This window comes from Candoia aspera, chromosome 18 (genome assembly GCF_035149785.1).
Source record: "Candoia aspera isolate rCanAsp1 chromosome 18, rCanAsp1.hap2, whole genome shotgun sequence".
Taxonomy (NCBI): domain Eukaryota; kingdom Metazoa; phylum Chordata; class Lepidosauria; order Squamata; family Boidae; genus Candoia; species Candoia aspera.
Window position 1 is genome coordinate 751855 of NC_086170.1, and position 24716 is coordinate 776570.

General features: G+C 50.2%; 2 protein-coding genes across 5 annotated transcripts in view; one reads left to right on the forward strand and one right to left on the reverse strand.

The window, feature by feature from the left end:
- IFFO2 (intermediate filament family orphan 2) overlaps window positions 1-24716 on the forward strand; it is a 160486-nt gene that overhangs the window by 85676 nt on the left and 50094 nt on the right. The window lies entirely within an intron of this gene.
- The window catches only part of PAX7 (paired box 7), a 91692-nt gene that overhangs the window by 14418 nt on the left and 52558 nt on the right, over window positions 1-24716 (reverse strand). For all 4 annotated transcript variants that reach the window (XM_063317513.1, XM_063317511.1, XM_063317512.1 and 1 more), the window contains exons 6-7: window positions 20143-20308; window positions 18701-18897 (exon numbers count right to left, since the gene is read on the reverse strand). In XM_063317513.1, coding sequence (XP_063173583.1) covers window positions 18701-18897; window positions 20143-20308 — 363 coding nt within the window. The remainder of the gene's footprint in view (window positions 1-18700; window positions 18898-20142; window positions 20309-24716) is intronic.

The window sequence follows — 24716 nt, forward strand, 5'->3', positions numbered from 1 at the left end:
AAGCCATCTAGGCTGGCGCTCCAGCTTTCCCTGTGGGTTGTGAGCTGGTGCTGGGGACGGTGGCAGGCTGGAGAATTGGATCCCGGGGAGGGAAAGGTGCAGGTTCTAGACTCTGGAGTGGGAGGGGTGATCCAAGTTCTGGACCACATTTGGAGGATGGCTTTGATTAGCAAAAACGTGGTCAAGTCACCTCACCGTCTCTTGGATTTCCCTCAGAGGTCAGACCTCCCCAAAATCCCTAGGTGGCAAAGGGGATTGTGGGAACCGAAGTCTGGCATCACGGAAGGGACCCGTTTGGCAAAGGGGGTCCTTTGGCCTCGCTTCCTCTACCTGTGTGCCCTTTCTACCCCAGAGTAAGAAAACCAGGAGTAGGATCCTACCCAACGCCGCAGGAAAAGAGGAAGGGCCCTCTTTTGATGGAACATTCGGCACGTCCCACCTCCATGTCTGCAAAGCTCAGTTGGATTTCAGCTGCCAGGGGTCAATCCTTCCAAGGCCTTCGCCAACCTTGGCAGAATCGCTTGACAAAGCGGAGATCTTGCCATCATTAGAGAAAGATTTTCTTGCGCGCTTCTCTCTCTATCCCCTAATCCCCAGTGCGGATTCACGGGACGCCTACCTCACACCAAACACTATTTCCATCTCTCTTCTTTATCCCTCTCTCCACCACAAAGGAAATGCCCCCCCCCCGCCCTCCTTCACATTAATACCCTCTACACAATCAATGGGAGTCAATAATAGCAGCGATTTTAAAGGTACACAGCAGAGAGATTTTTTTTTTTCTATCCCCCTCCTGTTCTGGGGTGGTGGAAAAGTTTGCCTGACTCGTATTTTATTCTTATTTTAGCCAATAGAGAAGTTCCCTTCCCTTTCTCTTCTTCTTATATCCTGCTTGGGGTCATTCAATGAGAGTTAGGGAAGAAAGTTCCCTTTCGCTGGATGAGGCCGACTCAGACAACTTGAAAAGACATTCAGAGCACATCAGGCTACTGAAGGCCACGGGGGTATCACCCTACAGAGCGCTCTAGATATGGGCGACAGGAGGCCTCTCCAAACCAGCTGCGGGGGAATATATGGGGGAGAGGCAATTGGAAGGATGGCCGGCTTGTAGATGCCCCACGGAGCATCTGGCGGGCCACGGCCAAGCACAGCTTCAGAACGGACAGAGGCCTGTTCTCACATTGGCTTAGGTAAATCAACACAGAAATCCCAGCGTACAATATTTCGTTAACAGGTGCATCCCACAGCTGGAAGACGTGGCCACCAACAAGCCTACAAAGGGAATGCATTTTAGGAGCTGGTAATTTTCTATACATACCTAAAATCAATCAATCAATCAATGTATCTCAAATGGAAGAAAAAGAAGAAGAAGAAGAGGGGGAGGGAGGGAGGGGGGATTTGGAATATAGTATATATCTGTTGTGGAATTGCAATTTGAAAGCATATTTTAGAGGAAAATGCCTGCAAAACTCCATTGCAATTTTGTTTTTGACTGACTGGGAAAATGCACAAACAACCCACAACCGCTTTTAGATTGTCCAAATCCCCTCTGGAAGAAAATCCATGTTTCTGGCAGGAACTGGTCCACGGAAAGTCAGAAGCTCACAATCACGGCACACCCTTCCTCTTGGCTGGCAGGGCCCCCTTCTCCTCATCTCCTCCCTTCTTGGCTCCTCTGCTAAGCGGATCGAGGCCTTCTTCCCTATCGCGGCCCCCTGCAGACTCTGGTAATGGATTGGCGGTTGCTTCTTCATTGCTTCCAAACAAGATTTCCTGAGATCCTTTGAGGTTTCCCCAAAGCCCCCTCCGCTTTCTCTCCTCTCATCCTTTCCCGCGATGGCAAAAAGAAGTAACAACAACGGTGAAACGGACCTGACAGTACAAAGAAGTTACAAAATGGTGCATATCCCAGCCGCAGGCGAGGTTGCTTGGTGCACTGATAGTCTCTCTGCCCCCCACCCTGCCTTCCCCCCACCTCTGAAGGAGCAGGCACTGCAATCAGTTAAAGTCCAGCTTAACTACGGGCAGGAAGAGACACCCATTAAGTCGAGCCGGTGCCTGAGGCCCTTCATCAGGGACAGGAGGATATCAAAAAGGAGAGGTCTTGAGGAGATGAAATAACTGCAGCAAAGTTCACCAAAGATGGTGCCAGCCAGCAAGATGCCAAATCAAGCCTTTAATAATGCTGGTTGGCAAGCAAATGAAAGAAAAGAGAAAATTCAGAAGTAATTCCACACTGCTGATTCCCCCCACCCCCCTCTCTCCCTGCTGTTGGCTTTATGAGAAAATGAGCTATTCTCTTGTTGTCTTTTGCGGCTTTGATGGCACATGGAGCCTTTGTGCTTGTCCCCACTGCGTGCAGCGAAAATGCCCCCCGGGTTCTCTACCTAGAGCCTGGATGAACAGGAACCCTATGCTGAAATTCCCTATATTCATATCCAGCAGAATGTAACAGCAGCCACAGCAAAACTGAAACTCAGCTTCCCAGGCCAAAGCAAACAAAACAAAAAACCTCTTTGTGATGGGACAGACCTAAGCACAGTCACGGAGAAGCCAGGCTTCGATTGCTGCAGGAACCTGGGCATCCAGTCAGACGTTTGACTTCAAGAATAGTATGTGTTACTGCCAGAAATGGAACCAGCTTTGCCCTCTCTCCTGTTCCAGACACTGGGGAATTCAGAATATCAACCCTTGATTGGACAGAGCGGGAAGAAACACGAAAAAGGTAGGCCTTTGAGCACTTGCACTCTTGGGTGTGAATGCTTGTAAGGCCGGCTCCGTTGCAAAGTGGTTTTTCTGAAAGATGGGTTAGCAATCAGCACCACGGAGAGCAGCCACAGCTTCACAACAGGGAGATGGACACTCGGTTTAATGTTTGGTTGACTTCCTCCCATTTCTGTGTCACCCTGCCTTTGCTTTATAAACAACCAGAACACGTTTTTCAGCCTCCCTCTAAATATATTAACTCTACAAAGCTTTCGCAAGCAACTTCCCCCTTTCTGTGCCCGTAACCTGCTTTTCTGCAGCCGCTTTCTCCCGAGTGGCCATGGCCTGTAGCTCTCCAAATGTCGCTAAACTACAACTCCCAGCAGTCTCAGCCAACTTGGCTAGGAGGGAGGATTCTGGGAGTTTTAGTTCAGTAACATCTAGATGGGGAGACCATTCCCCACATCCTTGCCCTTCTGGCTGATTCATCTGTTGCACTTCCCACGGAGCTCAGGGCTGCATTTTCCAGAAAGTTACCATGTTTTGAAAAATAAGGCATGTTGCATCCCTTTCCCTAGAAACCTGAGATCCACCAGCTGGAGCTGCAGAAACTGTAGAGACAACAAATGTGTGAAGTCAGAGCCCGGGAATTTGTTGAGGGCCAGAATGGAACAAAACTCACACTCCCCTGGTCCATGAATCTGCTCCTGGCACAAGTTAAACTTGAGAGTTTAACTATTAGTTTCACCAAACTAGACATCCCTCCACCTTCCCCAAGGCCTGTCAAACTCTCAAAAGAATAAAATAATTTGCAAGGTGTCTGCTTACAGCCCCACCAAGGAAACAGCCATAAAGGAGGGCGCAGAATTGCAGGAATTGAGCTATATTTGTAAGGGTGGGGAGCACCTACCACCCTCGGCGGATCCTGGAAGCTAAGCAGGGCCAACCCTGTCTCAGACTTGGAAGAGCAGGATGGTAGCTTAGATTGGTACATTGAAAAGCCCCTTTTCCCCTGTCACTGAGGAAATTACTTGAATATGGAAAGATCAAGCTAAAAGGTTTCTCTAACGTGTGGACCAGGTGCTGCCAAATTTGGCAGCCCTGGGGAAAACCCCCACTCCTCTCTTGCCCCCTTTTTAAAAAAACAGCTGTGCTTCCTTCCTTTAAAGGGTCCGGGAGGCCTGTGGTTGCTGAGATGCTGAACGACAGGAGCCCTGAAAAGTAGAAAGGGATGGACGTTTTGGGTTCAGCCAGGCTGCCTCTCGAAGTCTGAACGTACCTGAGATGGATCTTGATTGCAAGATCGGTCTTGGAAGGGGCGAAGACTAGAAGGACTGGGTGGAGGAAAAGGGAGAGAAGGGGAGGGCTGATCTCTGGAAGACAGAACTATTTAAAGATAATGATTGCATAAATTTAATTAATGCTTTTTCATGCTGCAAATGGCTATTTTGTAATTAATGTATCTAGCGCCGCTAAGCATGGGAGAGCAAATCTCTCCCCCCCTTCCCGCTGTCTCCCCTCCGCCCTGCACCCCAATCCTTCCTCCTTCTGTCCTGTCTTTCCCTGTAATGAAAGACAGAAAGCAGATGACAGAAACAATTTATCAACCGGTCTGGGTGTCAAATCCCTAATTGGGTGCACCAGGTTAGCCGAAAGTGAAAGGGGGTGGAGGGGGAGACGGGTGGGATCTGGGGAGGGGGCTCCATCGTGATACCTCAGGCTCTGGGGTGGGTGCGCTGGTCTGCAGTGGGTGGGGCGGAGTATTGCTCATTAATTGACGGGGATTAGGCGACAGATCAGCACCAGAAGCCACGCCTGTTGCTACGCGCAGCTTGTTTGCACCAAGTTTAATCATCTTTTCCTCTCCCCTTGACTGGTCTCTGCCATAGCCGAAGTCCCAAGCAATCAGCCATAAGGTGTCTCCGAGACCTATCAACACACTTGTATGCCAAGCTTTAATAGGAGGCAAAAGATGGATGGGTGCAGAAGGGTCAAACCCATACTTTAGGAGTTCAAAACCCCATGAGCCCTCCAAAAGCTCTTGGTTTTGGTGTCAGCGTTCATGGCCGGGATCTGTTGGCCACTGTTTAGCTGCCCCAATTATCCTGTTGGAACCAGGAGCTGGGCGGTGTTGAGCATTTGGTGACCGTGGTCGAGACCACAGATTTCCTGACGTTTCACTGGCAACTGTGTAGCAGACCACCTTGTCTCTGAAGATGCCAGCCAGAGTTGCCGGTGAAACGTCAGGAAATCTGTGGTCTCGACCACGGTCACCAAACGCTCAACACCGCCCAGCTCTTGGTTCCAACAGGATAATTGGGGCAGCTAAACAATGGTGAGCCTGAAATTGGGGCTGATAGATGGCAAATCTCCCAGCAGTTCTTCATCATGGTTTGCTCGTCTGTGGGCCAGAACGATGGTGGTGGTTTCCAAGCAAACAACACTTCTGGGTTTCCTGCTCCATGCCAGAGATTAGGTGAGGGGTCTTCTCTCCCACTCCTGCCACCAGCTCCCTAGGGTGACATCATTACAGCTACCATCATCCCAGCCCCCTTACTTAAGGAGGGGAAGACCACTCCACGCTTAATCAGACGGGCTGATGCAAGGAAGGAGGCCAGCTCAGACCAGCCCCTCAGATCGCAGCAGAGTGACCACAGCAAGACAAATCTTATTGGTCAGTGCCTCTGCAAGAGGAAAAGATTAAAGAGCACACAATTGTCCCTACTTTGGAGAAGCCAGCCAAGGACATTACTAAAACCTTCCCTGAAATGTGGTTAGTAGGAGCTATCCACAACACTGCCATAATAATGCTGAAAACAGACGTGTCCATAATGCAGGGTTGAAGGGAAGCCCATTGGCCTGGGGAGAAGAAGGAAGGACACAGCAAAGGCGGGGGTGGGGGGACAACCTCAGCCAGGGAAGGAACGCTGCTCACGTGTTGGCTTTGCACCCCCCTCCCCTCTCCTTTTCACTTATGCCAAGTAAACAGCGAGTGTCCATCACATTTGTTCTTCAAGCAAAAAAAGAGATTTCAAAATTTCTAGCCAGCAGCTATTACCTCTCGTGCTTCTCTGTGGATCGTGGAACCATAATTCACAAGGATTTTCTTGGGGTGAGAGTGGGGGAAATGGCTGCTTTCAATGGAGACCCAGTCCTAACGTTGGCCCCTAAAATCCCTGAAACCAGATTGGCCATGTCGACGTTTCTGCTACAGAGGAAGAGCTGAATTGTTGGCCCGGTATGGATTCTGCGCCTTGCATTACCCACAACATATTGGTGATGAGTGGAGAGACTGTCACAGTCTGTTTCACCATCACGTTGCCACAAATGCACCCCAAACGGGCAATTTATATTTATTAGGGAACATACAATAACTGTCTCATTAAATCAAGATCCAACTACGGGTCGGGAGCCTTAATCTGAGCTGTCACCAGCTGGACAAGCTTTGCGAAAAGGGCTACGGAGAAAGGGTTGGAGCTGGGCGTTCTCGTCTACGGGCTTCTCCAGGAGGGCCCTTAAACCAACTCTTGGGCACCTTCCCAACCAGAGGCTAATGTCCGGATCCCCTTCTGATTGAACATGCAGCCAGGATAACGCAGGAAAGAAGGGAGGCTCCAAGTCGGAGCACCCCAAGAGTAGGCAGGAGGACCTGACTTTCTCCTCCCTGGGGCAGGATTAAATCTTAAAGTTTAATGAGTTAGGAAGGATCCACCCGGATGGGGAAGAAAGGTCCTGGGCGGTGCGGAGAATTACGCCCGAGCTTAGCCGTGTGTGCAAGAGCGAGTAAGCAAGAGAGAAAACAGAGAAGGGCGGGGGTGGGGGGGAGTCTGCAGAGTACAGAGCAAGTGAAAAATGTCAGGGTAAATTACTCTTGACAGTGTTAATATCTCCACCACATAGCAATAATTACATGTAGATAACTAGTGAAATACCGCTCAGCTGGAGCCATCAAGCCGAGTGCAGATGCCTCTAACTGCCAGCTGGGGACCTTTTCATGGTCGGGAGTTTCGCATGTCCTAACCCCCCCCCCCGCCCCACTTCAGTCCGTCCTGCAAAGGCAGCCCTTTCACCCAAGACGGGCACGTTGCTGGGTGGCTTCTTAAGATGGTGCAGGAGCATCCTTTGAACCTGGAGGCCACCTTGCTCAAGTTTAGTCTAGAGGCCCCTGCTGGTCCTTGGATGGAACTGCAATGGACTGCACAGCAACCCTCTGGGCCTGGCTTTGGGCTTAGACTAAGTTGGTGCCACACCAGAGGCCAGGGGCTCGGCCATGGGACGGAAAATGGGCAGGGGGATCAAGCTGGGAAAGAGATACAGGCCACCCAATTCTACCTCTCCAAGGCAGGTGGGTCCCACTGCCCAGGAAGACAGGTGTCTTTCAAATCATGAACGGTGGGATGGGAAGGATTCCCTCTTCTCCCCTGGTCCCAGAAGATCCCAGAGATCCTTGGAAAAGTCTGTAGGGGGGTCAGGGTGGACTAACAGACCTATTTCTGCACCCAACAGATGCCTTGGTTTCTTCCCAGACCCAGCTTATTCTATAAAGCAGGGGGCATCATGGGCTTGCTGTGGGACAAGGCCATCGTCCTTGCCCACTCCTTGGGCTGATGGGAGTTAGAGTCCACCAAAAACCAGGGTCAGGAAGTGACCCGTATTAGAAGCTTTTAAACGCTCAGGAGCAGGCCCTGAAATATGACAAAAAGTAAAGGGCGAAAATACAAGTCTTAAACCACCAAATAGCGCAAGGGCAGCTGTGAGTACAAGTGAGACAAACCGTTAAGGGTTGGATTTTTTTGCTCTTGGTATATGCCACAAACTGATCCAGACTGTAGGAAGGGAATGAAAATTAAAGCAGAACCTCAGCTCCCTTCTGCGGAAAACAAAAATACGTTCTTTTTAGCTGTGAAACACCTTTTGTGTTTAGCTCCACTAATCCACTTATCGGTGGATAAAGCCACTGGCATAACACAAGGACAATGAAAAGCACATACACACCAAAACAAGGGGGGAAAAAAGCAACAAAAATTTGCCCATGGCTTCTGCTTTATGTTTAAAACAGGAACTAGTAGGGGAGAGAAAAAAGTGAATGAGGAGGGTGGGAGGAATTTGCAAACAAGGCACCCTTTAAAAAAAGTGAGAGGAAAAAAAACCCTTATCAAATTTAGTCTTCCCAAGGAGATATCCTGGCTGATAACAGTTCCCCCTTTTGGATGAGTGTATGTATATGCCTTGAGCACTCTGGGAGATGTTATCCACAAAAGTGAGAAAATATGAATTTACGAGAGAGATAACTGAGGTATGTTTCAAATGCCGGCGCTTATCACTTATTCTCTCCTATCAATATCAGTACCCCGTGCCCCATCTCAACTAGGTGCAGGAGGTGTCTTGGCAAGCACGTATAGATTTCTTAAGGGAGACAATTCCCATCTGCAGAAGGTCAAAAGAGTGGATTTGGCATGCGTGGGGACAGAGATACAGTATGTCACGGGCAAGGGTGAAGTCCAGCTTCCTCTCTCCAAAGTGCCCCCTGGTTCTGTGGTGATCTCTCCCTTGGCAGGGGGGCTAAGGATCAAAAACTGGACAAGATCTGTCTGGATGCCAACCCATTCAAGAGTCCAGTTCAGCATCTGGCCTCTGGAGGGCACCAAGCTGGTGGAGCAGGACCCACCGTCCTCCCCTTGTCCCAATCTGGCTACCCTGGAGAGGCGTCCTTGCAAGGCGCCAGGTATCAATCATGGGCATCCACCTGTCAGGCTGGCATCTGGAACTAAACGGAAACACTTGGCAGCAGAGACTGACCTCCCACCTCCTTGGCCGGGCTGCTTGAGGGAGCCCGCGGTGGCCGTGCCTGTGCGCCTGGGGTGAAATGTGTGGTTGGGAGGAGCAGAAGAGCAAAGGGCAAGAGGTAATGGAGAAATGAAGGGCTGGCAGGAAAGGATGCTGAGAAAAACGCATCAAGGGGTAGCTGATTCTTGTGATGCTCTTCCAAAAGGAACAGCACAGCTCAGACCTAAAAGTCCATGAGATGGACAGAATGCCTTTCCCATCCTTTCCTTAACCCCACCTTCCCAAATCTGGGACCGGTTATCCTCTTCTCCCCACGGCAGACGATGGACGTTGCAACCTAGTAACATTAAGTAAGTTAGGAGAAAGCAGAGGCCTTTCATAAGTCCCATCATCTCCAAACAGGCACCTGGCCAAAACTTTGGACCCCAATTTATGTTCTTCCCTGCCACGTCAAATGGCAATGGCAGTCTAAAATTTTTTAAGCTGGGGAAGGCAGGTTTAGCTCACATGGGATGGCCAGCCTCTCTAGCCACAGATTTTGGGGTCCCATTCACATCACACACTAAACTCAGAGAAGAAGTGTCTTAGCCTGGTATGCAAAAGAAAAAAAGGTCGCTCTAGTAAGCAGGCCAAGCACCATTTGATGCAACGACAGCCCAACCTCATTTTCCCCTAGATTTATTTTTAACCCCTTTGCCTAGCCAAGACCCTAGGAAATGCGCAAGAAGGGGCAGACTCAATGGCTGTCCTCTTGTGGCCGTGAGTTCCACATATGGAGCAACCTTCTATTCCTGAGCCTTCCGTGAACCAAACCTCAACCTGAAGGGAGAAATGAGACAAGAGGCATCACAACTGCGGCCTCTCTTCTTCGTCTTTTCTCCCTCCCCGCTGCCTCATCTTCTTTTTCTCCGCCCCCCCCCACTCCTTTCTAAAATGAGGAAAGACTATTTGCACCCCCTGAGCCTCTCTCTAGGGCTGGGGGCTGCCTGTATCGGCTCAAGGAAGCTTAGGGTCTTGTCTCCTTGGATTTAGACTGAAATTTTTATTTTCTGCTGCACTCAGATAAATGTGGAAATCCTGATTGCCAATATTTCCTGTTTATCAGTGAAGTGCAGTGCAGTTCTGGGAAGGGAGGGGTCTTAAGAAAGGGATGGCGTCCTTCCCCCTTTCCTCCCAGGTCACCTTTTCCAGCCTCCCACCCCCCATGAGCTGGTGGAATTCAACTTCAGAGCAGCCGATGCACCAGCCGTGTATTCCACAGGCACGTTTGCACCTCCATCTACACAGCACTGAGTTTTTATTTCCACTGGAGGGGTGGTTGGGTGGGCGAGGGTCAAACATTCATGCCAATTTGGAGCTCTAGAGATGATGGTTTAGCATTTGATGCTTCCTCGGTCCTGGATAAATCCATCCAGAATTTCAGTCTGGCCCATTCCTGGCTTTGCAACCCAAGTCCTGTGAATTGCCCGTGGGCCAGACCCCTGCTCTAACGGGTTGCTCAGCCCTGTCCCCCTTTATCTTTAACCATCTTGGGGGGGTGCTGATGGGAGCAGAGTCAAGTAACACTTGGGTGGTTCTCTAGCTAGACATTCTCCCCCCACCCCGAGACCTGAGTTAAAACTTGACTCTCAAATGTTGGTCCTTCTATCCCAGAGTAATTTATTTTAGGTGCCAAGGGTTGGTTTTACGCCTTGCACCAAATTTTAGCCAACTGTGATTAACTGATTAACTGACAACTGATCATTTGACTCAGTCAATAATTAATCAGTTAATTATTTAATTAACTGAGTAACTGACAACTGGGCTGTGGAAGCGATTGGTCTGACATGGTTACTTTTTCACGAGATTTCAGAACTGGGTTCCCCTGCAGCACGACGCCACAGACCATGGTTTCCACACACAGTTGGCTGGGATCGCAGATCATGCAAAGCGGAGGCCAACCAAGCGCTTGGTGGCACGTCCTGCTGGGTAATCCAGCCAGGGTCTGCCTAGGATCGGCTCTGACTGATGGGAATGTTGGTGCAATTTAATTTAAACCGGGCACCGCTGACATGCCAAACGTACTCCAGTGATGGAAGCACCCAATCACCCTCCACATAGTTATGTCAATCCTCCTTGGCACAACCTGGGCACCCCTTTTGCAGGACTCCTGGAGGATGGTGACATAAAAGGGTCGTATATCGCTGCCGGTGTCAAAGCCACAAAGTCCACAACATAAATTTCAAAATGGCGGGGAAGTCTTAAGCTGTCCTGCCCATTTTAGTGCCTCCACAGAGGCACCTTCCAGACCAGTCAGGAGGAAGACACACAACTGGTTCAGCCAGCCAGCTAACCATGGTTAAAACTCATTCGGCTTCATGCATGCAAAACCTTGCTGGCTCATGGCGCGTTTGTGCACAGCTAGCCCCTGGGAGAGCGCGATTAAGTGGTGGAAACATCCGTCGTTACGTGGTAACCCGTACGAGGTCTTTCTCTCCCCCCCCCCTCAGTCCTTTCCCTGACTAAACACTGAATGCAGGTGTTTCCCTGTGGACAAGGTTAACGATAATAACGCAGTGCCCACCCTGGCCACCTGCACATTCAGCGGCCTTTTCTTTTTAGCACATAATTAAACCGTTGCTGGGTTTAGGTGGCAGCATCCGACACACTGCATTAGGGGGAGAAAGAGAATGAGGCAGGGGGGTGGGGGGGGAATATTAAACAAAAAGGAAAGACAAGTTGGAAGCAGAAAAAACAGGAGGCAGGTGAGCTAGGAGGCAAACTCTGCAGTGTGCAATTCTTTGCACACACACACAAAGGGGGGGAGGTTGTGGAGTGCAGAGAGACAGGAAAAAAAGCTCTCCTCTCCTCCGTTTAACGCCACGATGGCTTCTTATGGAAACGGAAGAGAGGTATTAAAAATGGAAGTGGGGGGGGGACCCCAAACACCCACCGCTTCCTTATCGCAAGGAGACACTTGTCAGGAATCACTCGGAGTGACTCGTTCTGGGTCGTGTTTTTTTTATTCCCCCCCCCGCCGTCAAGGGGGCCTCAGGACACGGATCAAAGGAGGCAGGCCGCAGAAGACACAGCAAACTTCTGATCCCTCCGTGGCAGAGATGGGCAGACGGCTCTCCTCGACATCAAAGGCACGGAGAACAAATGTGGGGGGAGGAGGGGAAGAGGATGAGATCAGGAGGGAAGGGGGCAGAGGCAGGGAGGGTCCGGCTCTGCAGGGGGCAGAAGGTGGCACCCTGGAAGTGGAACAGCAGGGCTGCGTGGCACAGGATGCAACCCTCCTACCAGGCTGGGGAGGGGTTGCAATCCTGAACTGGAGCGGATTCTGTCCACCGATGCATATTTCTTTACAGAGCCATCCTGGGCTGGGTGAAAAAGCCTGTGGGCCCAGCAGGTTCCTTGGTGGCCAACCCGAAGCTGCCCACTGGGAACGTTCGGACTAGGCGGTGCCCTGCTGCGCTCCCCAGCCCCATCTGAGCCACAGCTTGGAAGGGGAAGGAGGCAGGGTGGCTGATGCACAAACTGGGGTGTGCCCTCGGCTGGAGAGGGCACAATGCCAGGCTGGTTGAGGAGTTTTCTCCTGCAGCGGCTGGGTTAGGTTAGGTTAGGTTAGGTTAGGGGCTGTTTGGTGAGCGAAGGGGGGAAGAGGGCGAAAGAGACCCTTCCCTTCTGCCTTGTTTTTAGGGAATGAGAGCGCCTTTTCCCAGGATGCCAAAAATGGTGCCCACCATTTAGGGGTTCACTAGACTTTCCTGGCCAGAAATAATGGAGGTTGGGAGCATTATTTTCACCCTGGAAAACTCACTGCTGAATTTGCTTTCCATTCCTGCAATGCAGGCAGGGGCCCAATGGACGCCCTGCTTTGCGCCTAAGACATATTCCTTTGTCCCCAGGGCTGCTGGGGGGGGGGGGCTTTGTGCAATCCGTGGTGGGCTGGAGACCAGAAGCCAGGATGGGTGGGGAGAAATAGCCGCCTATTCCGGTCCCCTTTTGCTGAGCTGCGATTAGATCACAGTCCCCTCCCTGCCCCCTCTCGGGACTCCCTAGGGAGCCATGATCCGTTTTCAAGCCCTTATTGACTGCAATAGGATCGTCCTCATCCCCTCAACCTGATAAGCCTTAATTCCCGGGCTTATCGCAAAAGCTCCAGCTGTCCACACCTTTGATCAGTTTCCCTCTTTTCAGCCTGGCGACCCGGGCAGGGCGCTTCAGACACAGAAGCCTTCTCTCGTGTGGTGGACCGGCCGGAGAGAGCAAATTCTCCTTCGAGGGAGACGCTGGCACCCGCCACCTTGATTTGGCCATAAGACTGTTTACTCCATGTTTCTCAACCTGGACAACTTTAAGATGGGTGGACTTCAACTCCCAGAATTCCGTGCTGGCTGGGGAATTCTGGGAGTTGAAGTCCACCCATCTAAAAGTTGCCAAGGTTGAGAAACACTGGTCTTTCCAGGGCACAAGTTCTGTTCCCAAGATACCACCCCTTCATACCAGCATTTTATTCTCCTACAGTGGCCAAGTCAGTTTCTCTGTGAAACTGACTTTGTGGCACCCTTGCCCTGCAAATGACTGGCTTCTGGGGGTAGACTGCTCTTGAGCATGGAGGGTGCTTTCCACTGGGGCTCTTTGGAGGTTCTGCAACTTCCATAAAATTCTATCTGCGCTGGCTGGAGAACTGGGTAAATCAGGGTCCCACACCCCCAACACCTATGCTTGCAGACGATCCTGCAGGCCATCCAAGTAAAGGGAGATTCAAAGGGTGGTGAATCTTCCCTGCATCTCCCCTGCAACAGATTCCTGCCTGTCTATCTTGGCATCATCCCCAGGGCACATGCGCCACTTACAGTGCCCACTCAGAAGTTTGCACCCAGGCAGGCTGCAGCACCAGCCAGGCCTCCCTTCCTTCCCTGACTTGAGGGCCTTCTCGGAGATGGGGTCCCACCACCCCAACCGTTTGCAGCTTGTCAAAAGCAGAGCCAATTCCGAAGTCCAGAGGTCATTGGGGGCTGGCTGTGTCGCTAATTGCTAATCTCTCATTTTCTCTCTGCCTCTACTTGTTCCCTTATTAATCACAGAAAGGAGGACAAAAAAAAAAAAAGAGGAATATCATTCTGCACTACAATTCTCTGTGGCAAGCCGCCACAGATCCTGCTCATAAACCTTGGCGTGGAAGAAGATGGCCGAACTGAAAGAGAAGTGGCAGAAAGGAATTAAAGGGGGTTTCTGTTTTCCTCCCCGTTCAAGAAAAGCAGAGAGGTCTGAAAGTGCTAGAAAGCACCTCCAGGCAAAATGGGAGACGGAGCTGAAGAAGGTGCCAGAGATGCAAATAAAAGGACAAAAAAGCCAGAACTGAGAATGTTTCCTTGACTTTCGGAAATCAACACACCAGGACAACATGACGGGCCACGAACGGTGACCAGATGGACGGGGAAGAGGAGAGACCCTCTGCGTTTTTCCAGATGCTTGGAATCTGGGTGGAAATCTGCGGGCACCTGCTCAAAATGGCTGGCGTTAGAAGCCATTAGAAAGCCCTGAATGACCAGCCGGACTGTCGTGGTGAGGCGTCCATCTTCCTGGGTCACCTGGGCACGCTTCTCAACCCACCCCCTGGCTGTCATTTCCATTTTCCAGAGAGGATGATGGTGGTGGTGGTGGATACTGGGTGCTTTGCCACAGGCCTGATTCCCATCATTATTTTTCATGAAAAGGGAGTTGGGGAGGGGGGCACTGAAGGAGTTGTGCTTGGGCTCATTCAAACCTCCGGACACGACGTTTTCCTTTCTTCCTGGAATCCAGGACGAGCCCTTGAGGCGTAACGGATAGTCCATCTTAGGGCAAAGACCTACTTCTTCTGCCCACCCTCCCTTCACCATGGATGCATTTTAAACACAGAAACCAACCTTCTCTATCTTTACGACGATTTTCCTGACTTTCAAACGGCCCCCAACAGAGACAGGACATTTTGAATCTGGGTTGCTGCTGAATACGGAGGGCTCACCTTGATATTCTGGGACCCTTGACTTGGAAAATAAATGTCTTTTTTCTTTTCACATGAGAAACCCTTCTTTTTCCTCCCCCCTCCTGGAGCCTGTCGCTGCCACATTGAATTGACAGGAACAGATGGAAGAGGCAGGGTGGGGGAGTAGAGGAAGAAAAAAGTTAACTAGCAGAAATGGCAGCTTTGTGGGATCCTGTACTTTAATAATTTACCAAACTTTTAGGCATGCCAGGAAGACTCTTTCTGGAACCTGAAGGGGGCCGGGGATAGGTAGGGAGCTGGGAAAATCCACATTTCCAGCTTGCTTTATGAAGTGCGTCAACAAATAGAGGGAAGTATGTATTAAGGAAGAAGAGCAGAGATAAAAAACGTGCAATTAAAAAGGGATCTCGTAAGACAGGACGGGATAACAAGAGGTTGAACTGGAATAAAAAGCAGAAGGCTACAGAGAAATTAACTTAAAACACCCTGGAAGGGTGGGCTTCTGTTTTCTAGTAAGACCCTGGAAGGACAAAGCTCCCAAAATATTTTCCCATATTCACAAGTAGTTGCCTGGGTCTAAGGAGGCTTTATTTCATCTTCACAGCTAAAACTCTGGTCTCTCAAACATTTCTTCCAAATCCAATCAAACACGCAGCTACGATAATTCCACAAACGTTTTCCCCCTAAGTATTGGCGAGAAGCTGAAACAACAGAATGGTCGCTAAAGCTGATAAAACCGGAATTATTTGATCCTCAAGGTATCGTTTGCAAAAACAGCTTTGCTGGGAGCCAGATCGATGTAACAGCGGGATGGATGGATGGATGGATGGATGGATGGATGTAGATAGATATAAAAAACATTTCTTAGGCTGTGGGATCAAGTTTGAACTGAACCTAAACGGCCAGCCTTTGCTGAGTGTTTTTCAGAAGAGAATCATCTACTGAAAAGCCTGGAATCTTTTCGCACAACGGAAGAGACAGCACAGAACAAAGCCGGACAAAATTGCGTGTCACGTAGTTGACAACCATCCAACTTCTCAGTATTGTCTGTCCCAATGATTTTTAACAACTAAAATGCAACGATTTGCAGTCGACGTCGTTCTCCGGTTTAAACTTCTTTAGAGAAAGGAAAAGTTTCAAGCCACGTTGGGACCTTTCCAGCAACGCACCACTGATCCTGCCCAGTTTTAACAGTGTTAATCACCACTCCAATAACGCTGGTAAAGATGCGGGTCGGCTGGGGGACGTCAGAGAGCGAGCGGAGAGAGAGAAAGAGCTTGACATGGACGGTTTTGTTCTGCCACCCGTTGCTCGCTTTGGTCCAAGTGTCTAAGTGTATAATAAGCATTTAAAATTAAGTCTTGCCAGACAGGCAGGGAGGGGTGAAATAAGGGGAAAAGAGAGAGATTTGGGAAGGAGGAGAGAGGAGAAGAGGGGGGTTAAACAGCAAAGAATGAAGGGGGTGGCGGCGGAGATGCAAATCACTAGTGGAAAGAAAATTATGTGCAATTACTCCAGAAAAACGGGCAGCTCTGCCCATTGCAGCCAACAAGATCTCATTAATAAGCAGAAAATAAGATTGAAATGGTGTGTGAAAGAACTGGAAAAATGAATTTGAATGCCGCATTTGTCCACAATTACCCCCGCGTTCACACATATTTTATTGCAATTTTTTTATTATTCTTAATCTTTCCATCCCTCAAAGCAGATTGGGAACATCCTGGCATTATGGCGACACAGCATTAGGGACCCTGCTCACTCGCCAATTTGCAAGGGCCGGGCCGGGGAGGATCAGAATTCATGGCTCCGGCTTATCGCCGTGTACGTACAAGAGTTTTGCAAAAAAAAAAAAACACCCCACCCCACCCCGAAACCCACCACTCCCAACCTTTGGGAGCACGCACAAGGCCCCCCACCCTTCCTAGAAAGAAACAGGAGTGGGCGTGCAGACTGTTGTGCGTGGCAGTCTTTCAGCAGGTTGCGGGGAGGTCCCGCAGCAGAGGCCAGCGCCAAATTTAGGAACCTCAGCAGGTGATGGAGTGTCAAGAGAGACCTAGCCCCATCCTCTTGGGCCCCCAGGAAAAGAGGGGGGAACGACCACCCCGTCACAGCTCATGAGAGACGCTGAATTGCCTACCAGGGCTGTAGCAACAGGCAGAGCCCCCCCTTCCACCGCTGAAATATGAGTCTCTTCCCACCCCCCCAACCGCCTCTCCGTTTTGCTTTATTTGCTTCCCAGATGAAGAGTTCTGTGCAACTCAGAAGCTGGCCAGAGTGCGGCATTTTACTGCAGGATAAACATTGCTGCAGGCTGCGTCGGATGCCTTCATCCCAAGCTACGGCGTGTCTTTTATGGGGACAAACTGCAGGACTGAACCAGTTTCTCCTCATTTCCTACCACAGCCACTCCAAACGAACCAAATTTAAACCCAGACTGGAAGTTACTCAGTGCTGAAAGTAGACTGGTGTGAACAAGAATGTGATCCATTCTTTTTCCTCCCTTTTAGGAATCTGGGAATCTTCAAAACAAATCCAACTGTAATGCAAATTGCAAAGGGAGGGCAAAGTTGGTTCCCTTTCCCCCCAATTTTGCGGGTTGAATCCAAAGCCCCCCCACCCCGGTGTGTTTCCCAGTGAAATTATTCTGCTTTTTTCCTTAAGTGGGAAACTGACAGAACTAGATTGCAACTGACACCAATTCTCCATTGCAGATTCTTCTTACTGGCTCACCGGATTGAAAGAGACAGCTCTTCTCTGCCTAGGAAAAACGTTCAGGCGGCCAAAATCAAGAATTAATTCATCTTGCTCCACTTCGGGATCTGTTGGTGAGGTGCGAGTGTTCAACCATCCCGTCTGTCTCTCTAACTTCCTCCAGGTCCTTCTCAACCAGCCTCTGAGCATGTACAGAAAGCTTTCCCTTCATCACCAAGGAAGCATAAAGGGCTCACAGCATGGAAATTCTGATTTTGCACATAAGGGAGATCTCAAACCTGACTAAATTAAGCAGTGCATGAAAGGGAGGCAGAATACGGATGAACAGATTGTGCCAAGACAAGGACGATTTTCATTCCCACGGTATCTGTTTCACAGTCCCCACCCCCCAGTTTTGACTTCTAATTTTTTTCTTTATGATTTATTTTCTCTCTTATTCTTTCTACAGATCTGTACTGCCCCAATTCTGATGGAAATGGAACATTAAAAAAAAGAGCAATAAACTATAAGGTGTGCTTTTCACCCAATTCTGCAGGATAAATTGTTATAAGCCCAATCCTTGGAACGGCTGAAGTAAGAATATCTTTAAAGCCCTTAGAAGGCCATGCAGTGAAATCAAAATAATTTAAAACAAACACATCAAGGACGAGACTTATTCAGCGGGATCTGTCTTGATCTTCTTTTCTCCACTGGTGATCATCTGGCAAACTTTATTGCTCCACTGATAAGCAGGGCGCGTGGACAGTGTGTAGGGGAAAAAGGGGGATTTGGCACATGGTCAAGATTCAAGTTTTTCTCACGCCTTCCTCAAAACACCGCTTGGAAGACGAACTAAACCTAAATTGTATGTGTGGGAAGGCACTCGACCTCCAGAGTGAGCTACTGAGGATTTGTCGATAGAGGAGATACCAGCTTGACTCATCTTCTATTTCTACCTGGGCTGGCTCCATCTGTGACCCCAAAGTGGGCCAAGGTGGAGTGGGGGACCGCTAAGAAAGATGCAGGAGATTTCCCCAGCCCAGAGTGGCCTAAAGACCCCATTTTCTTGCGAAATTCAAAATTTTCCAGCCCACGAACCGCGTCTCCCCAACCACATGGAAAAGCTTGCAACTCATGGTACAATCAGATCGGCTGTTTGGGTCAGGGACGAGTCAGAACTTCTGAAGGTAGCCAGACCAGCCAACCCAAGGACAATTGTGTTTTAGCAAAATCTGGGGGAAGAAATTAGCCCTTGTTTAGGGTCGAGTGACATCAGGGATGCGGAGGGGGGTCTAGGAGAAAGCCCCTGGTGATGTCAGTGAAAAGAAATGATCTTCTAGGCTCTTGAAACATTAGAGGCCTTGTCAATCTTTGCATTGGCGTGCAAGAATTCAATGTGTCTGAAGGCGGTGGGCAACACCAGTTGTGGACCCCTGGATTCCCACGGCACCCACCCAGGGATCCGTCACTCTTCAAAGGGCCTCCCCTGTGTGGTTCGCAGATGGCCAGAGAGGATTAAGAAACACGGGAGCGACTTACCTGGGGAGAGAGGCCGTTACTGACGGGGTTCATATGATTTGCTGGAGCCGTGGGGTTCATGAAGCTGTCGGAATAGCTGGAGAAACCGTGCCGGGCTCCGTAGGCAGGGCCGGAATCGGCGGTGGTGGCTGACAGCCCCCCCTGGTGCATGGTGGATGGCGGGAGAGGTTGGGGCCGGTGCACGGTGCTGCCCCCGTCTGTGGGGAAAGAAGGGCCAGTGTAGTCATGCCACATACTCTGAAGCCCACTTCCTTGTGGAGCGGACTGAATTGGATAGGAGACCACCAGGATGTGGATAGGAGACCACCGGGATGTGGATAGGAGACCATCGGGATATGGATAGGAGACCACCAGGATGTGGATAGGAGACCACCGGGATGTGGATAGGAGACCACCGGGATGTGGATAGGAGACCACCGGGATGTGGATAGGAGACCACCGGGATGTGGATAGGAGACTACCAGGATGTGGATAGGAGACCACCAGGATGTGGATAGGAGACCACCAGGATGTGGATAAGAGACCACCGGGATATGGATAGGAGACCACCGGGATGTGGATAGGAGACCACCGGGATGTGGATAGGAGACCACCGGGATATGGATAAGAGACCACCGGGATATGGATAGGAGACCACAGGATATGGATAAGAGACCACCAGGATATGGATAGGAGACCACGGGGATATGGATAGGAGACCACCGGGATATGGACAGGAGACCACCAGGGCTGTAGGCAAGCTTGAGAAGTCAACAAGCCAATGCAATCCAGAATGGAATAGCGATGCATTTCTGCATAAGCAAACACAAATGGCAGCAAAGGTTTGAGGCAACTGCTCACTTCCCTAGACCCCCAACTGCAGAGCCCAAAACACCCCTCCCCAGCACCCATACTTTGCACAAAGTTTGGGGAGGAAAATGCCAGTCTCCTGCAGAGTGGGCCGAATTCTTTCTGTCTAACAGAAGAATAAAGCAAGAATAAAGCAAAGTTTTGGTAATGGAATAGAACTTTCTATCTGCAGCGGGAGCAGAAGTCCGTTAGCCTCCCTTGCCAGCAAGGAAGGGGGTTTTGTGCTGCTTCTGAATCAAGAGGACTTCAAGTCCTGCTACCTGAGGACCCAGCCTCTAGAGCAGGGTTTCTCAACCTTGGCCACTTGAAGATGGGTGGGCTTCAACTCCCAGAATTCCCCACCCATCTTCAAGTGGCCAAGGCTGAGAAACCCTGCCCCAGAGGCTACGGTAGGCGCCCCAGGCACTTTGGGAGCAGAGAGAAGCGGGGGGGGGGCACCCGATCAACTGGGGACAAGAAGAGGCAGGGGCATTAGACGCACCGCCCCAAGTCGTACACATGAAGCTGGGATTATAGGCCTGAGAATAAATAAAACAGAAGGAGACTCCACCCCAGGGTAGGGCAGAAATGGGCACCGAGGCTCTGTGGCTCACCTTGGGAAAGGGTTGTGGTCGGATACGTCGAATCGGGCAGCTGGTAGGGAGGCAACGTTGGCATTCCGGTCGGGGGGAAGCCGCCTGGCAGGAGGTGGTTGAAAGCGGCCAGCTGGTTGGCCCCGGCCTGCTTACGCCAACGGGCCCTTCGGTTGCTGAACCACACCTGGGGGAGAGAGAGGGAGCCTGTGACGGGCTGCGCACCTTGACGGCATTTCCAACATCACCAATGGGGAAAGAGAGGCACCTTCTCCCTTCCCGATGCCTTGGATTACGACTCCCAGAATCCTCGGGGAGGTTGAGAATGATGGGAGCTGAAGTCCAGCAGAAGGGGAGGGCACCAGGTAAGGGAAAAGTGAGTGGTTGTTAGGAAAATGGGCCCTAGGGAGCATTAACAGAGGATGAGAGCATCCAGGTGGGTTTTTCTTCCAGCCACCTTTGGCCCTCGATCTGCTAGTTGCTGCTAGTCCTCGCTTAACAACCATTTGTTTAGTGACGGTTCAGACTTACTATGGTGCAGAAAAAAACAACTTATGACCTGTCCTCACGCTTACGACCGTCGCAGCGTCCCTGTGGTCATGTGATTGTCATTTGGGCACTTGGCAACTGGTTCATTTTTATGACCATCGCAGCGTCCTGTGGTCATGTGATCGCCATTTTCGACCTTCCCGGCCTGCTTCTGGCAAGCAAAATCAATGGGGGACCACGTAATTCGCTTAATGACCACGTGGTCTGCTTCACGCCCACAGTGATTCGCTTAATGACCGCCACAAAAAGGTTGTAAAATTGGGTTGGATTCGCTTAATGACCACTTTGCTTAGCAACCGAAATTCTGGTCCCAATTGTGGTTGTTAAGCGAGGACTACCTGTACTGACAAATTCTTACCTTCTAATGGACAAGAAACTACCCTTTTCCACATTCCTTCCTAGGATTGTATAACTTTCTACAAAATATTAAATGTCAACACAAGCACGTTATCCGTACGCAAAAGGTGTGCCCTTACTTTCCATACGTCTTTATTTGAACCTACACAGTCCTTGCTTAATCCAACCGCAATCTAAGGAACGTGTTAATTTTTAAAAATTGTAACCCGCCAATTCACGGGGGCAGCCCAGGTTTGAGAGGGAGTGGCTGCTGGTGGTGGGAAACGGGATGAGAAGTCGACAGCTTGGCTTTTAGGAGAATCGGGAGTGCAGCTGCTTAAGATCTCCGAGGTCTCAAAGGCTGAGCAACGCGATTAAATTTCATAGCAACTGGGGTCTAAGGGGGAGAAAAACTAAGGGGGAAAAAAGTTGGAAAGTGAGGGAAATTGCTGAGTTGGGGACTGGCATGTAGAACATTGCCTCCCCGTTTTGCTGAAGGAGAATTGTTAGGAAAAATAATGCAGAATAATTTTTTATCCCCACGGCTAGCACTTGTATCTGCAAGGGGGTTCAAGACGCAGATCTCTTCATTGGCACAGCACACAAAATACTTCTCCCCCCCGTTTTCCTGCAGCAAAGATTTTCCATGGATTAGATTTTGGAGTTTTCTTCCTTTTTTTTCTGCACAGGCTGACATGTAACGGAAAAGCCAGGTGTGACGGACGTTGAAGCCCATCACATCTGCAGTTGCTCCAACGGTGGATGCAGAATGACGGCATTAATTTAAAATGCAATTTTTGCTGCTATCTTATATTTGGTCCCTGGGGGATATTAGCTCCTTCTCACACACAGATGTCAGGAGGACAGACTGGGGGCCCCTTGCCTCTCCTTTCCCCACGGAAACTAGCCTGCGCTCAGGGAGTAAAAAGTGGGTCAGCCCCCAACGTGGGCAGAGGGTTTTGCACACTGTAGCACAAGAAGCCTTCCAAATCAAGCCTGGTCAACTGAGATCAGAACCTCCCTGTTCAGGCAAAGTATATCTCAATACCAGCTGCTAGGGGCCAAGAACAGGAGGGCGCCGTTGTCTTCTGGATGGGTATCCTGAAAGTGTTGACGTGGCCACTGTGCTACATTCAGCGATCTTCTCTTCTTATCCCTGCATCTTCAAACTCTGAGATCGTATACAGGTAGTCCTTGCTTAATGACTGCCGTGTTTAGCAACGGTTCAAAGTTACGACGGTGCTGGAAAAGTAACTTTACGACCGGTCCTTGCACTTGTGACCGTCACAGTGTCCCAGTGTCACATGATCACCACTTGCACACTTCACGGCCGGCTTCCAACAAGCAGAGTCAATGAGGAAACCGGCAGTGAAATTGCAAGTTGCAGTCACATGATGTCTTGCTTAACGACCACTGCAGGAGTGAGGTCGCAAGTCCAGTGCTGTCATGCGATGTCTCAACGACCATGTCGCTTAGCAATGGAGTTGCCGGTCCCAACTGTGGTTGTTAAGCGAGGACTACCTCTATAACTTAAGAATAAAAATTGTGCCTGCTATTCCGTCTCCAGGGACAGCCAGCTGAAGAATGGCAGGAAGCTTATCGAGGAACAATGAAATTAAGAGTTTTCTTGGCTGTTTCCTGCCTTCCAAGCCTTACTGCCCCTGTCCATGGAGGCTCCATTTGGCACACCACAACCCGCATCCATCAGAGGGACCGGCTTCTCAGGGGTGTCTCCTGCCATTTTACAAATCTTCTTCTCCAGCTCACATCGTTCTTCCCCTCCAACTGTTGTTTTTCTGACAGAGAAAGGGAAATTGGGGAGCTGCAAAGACGGATCCACCGCCCAACCGCCCAGCCCCCAGCAGTTACTTATGGGGCGGGAGCTGCTGGAAGAGGCTGCAGACACTTAAAATGCAGCCCAGGAGTTCAGGCCAGCCATATTTTCCCCCTCGCCCCTTCTCCGAACGGTAGCTGACAGACGTCTCTCTCTCTCTCTCTCTCTCTCGCTCGCTTTTAATGCTTATAAATCATTTTATGGGCAGATAAAATACACAGGCGGGAGCGGAAAGGGTAATGCAAGACCCACTTCAAAGAAAAGCTGTTTTCGCTCCATCACCGCCAAGGTTTTATCAGCCGCTGAGAGAGTCTCCTGCCATGGGGATCCCGTTACGGAAATAAACGGCTCATCGCGGGACGGAGACCCACGGCTCCTGATACGCCGAGCCCAAGAAGAGGGAGGAAGTGGGGCGCAAGGCAGCGGTTTGGAGGCGGCCTGGCTCCCCCCCGGAAATGCTCCCCCAAAAACAAAGCCTTTGTTGGCCAGGATGGCTGAAGGCCGATCCTTGGTGGGAGCTTTCGACCGCGCCTTCAGCCTTCCCCAAGCACAGCCTTCAGGGGTTTGGACTCCAGCTTCCATCATCCTCCACCAGCACAGGAGAGCCACCTTAAGATCAGTCACCACTCGGCTGAACTTCCATTTTGGTCCCAAGGTTTTCTTGGTTTGCGTGGGCGCAATCTTCATTCAACCTTATTGAGGGTCCTAACCCACCTTGCTCTCAACCCCAAAAAACCAGCCCTTGAGGTTGTCACGTCCTTCTGCCTAAGGGCAGGGCAAGCCCTTAGCCCCGCCCCCTCTCTTAAGCCCCACCCCCCCGTTTTCAAAATTGGAACCGGCTCCCTCATTTACTCCCCACCCACCCCACTGGCTGTAAACCGCCGTGAGTTGACGATAATCCTCTGGCATTATCAGATCAATCCTGCCATCTGAAGGTTTCAGCATCTTGGGAGGAAAGAGACACCCACAGCAAATCAGATGGGTGCTGTGGGTGCGAATCTACCAATTTGCAATGAGGTAAAGGAACCTCGTTGCAAATTGATAGAAGGAAGATACCGTGCTAACACGCAGCATTGCACAGTCAGAGGGGCTTCCAGAGGCCATCTATTCCAACCTCTTGCTGAGCGTGGAAGAACTCGAAAGGTTGAACATGGGTGCAGCTTCTGGTCCAGGGGACCAGGAACAAGAGTTTAGCCACCTCAGAGCTGCTCCTCACATTCCACCACAGTCCATAAAGTTTTGCCCTTTTCTCTAGAAAGTGTCCCTCTGAAGCCATCTGAACAGCCACAGACGCATTCACCTTCTCTTTTCCAAGCTAGTAACACACCCAGTTCCTTCAACTTTCAAAGTTATCCCGCTGCTTCTGTTTTTCCTGGTTCCTGATTCTGCCATCTGCCAGAGATGGAACTGATGGGGAAGTCCTCAACTGAGCAGACAGAAGTCATTAAACAAAGACAGTTTTTTTTTTAATAAAGACCCTGTCCCGGTCCTAGGAATGAAAACCGATCGATCGGCTGAGCATGACAAACCCAAATTTCTCCCTGCTACAAGGAAGGAAAGAAGGAGGGCGGTAGGAAGCAGATTCTGCTTTACATCTGGATGATGAATATCCTGCTCCTCTTGAAAGCCACCCATCCAAGTTGAAAATAGCTGGGGAAATCTTCCATTGTCATTAAAAAGGTGGCAAAGGTCACGATTAACTCAGGGAGGCCTACTTGTTTTTCCTCTTCCTAAGGAGTGTCTTCCAAACTCCAAGTAACCCATCCCTTATTATCTAGCAATCATTGTACTCCATGTTATTTCAAGAGCAGTTCACTGCTGACCTGTTTCTTCAGCAAATGCATCCAGCTGGAAACTGGAACCGACGCATTCTTTG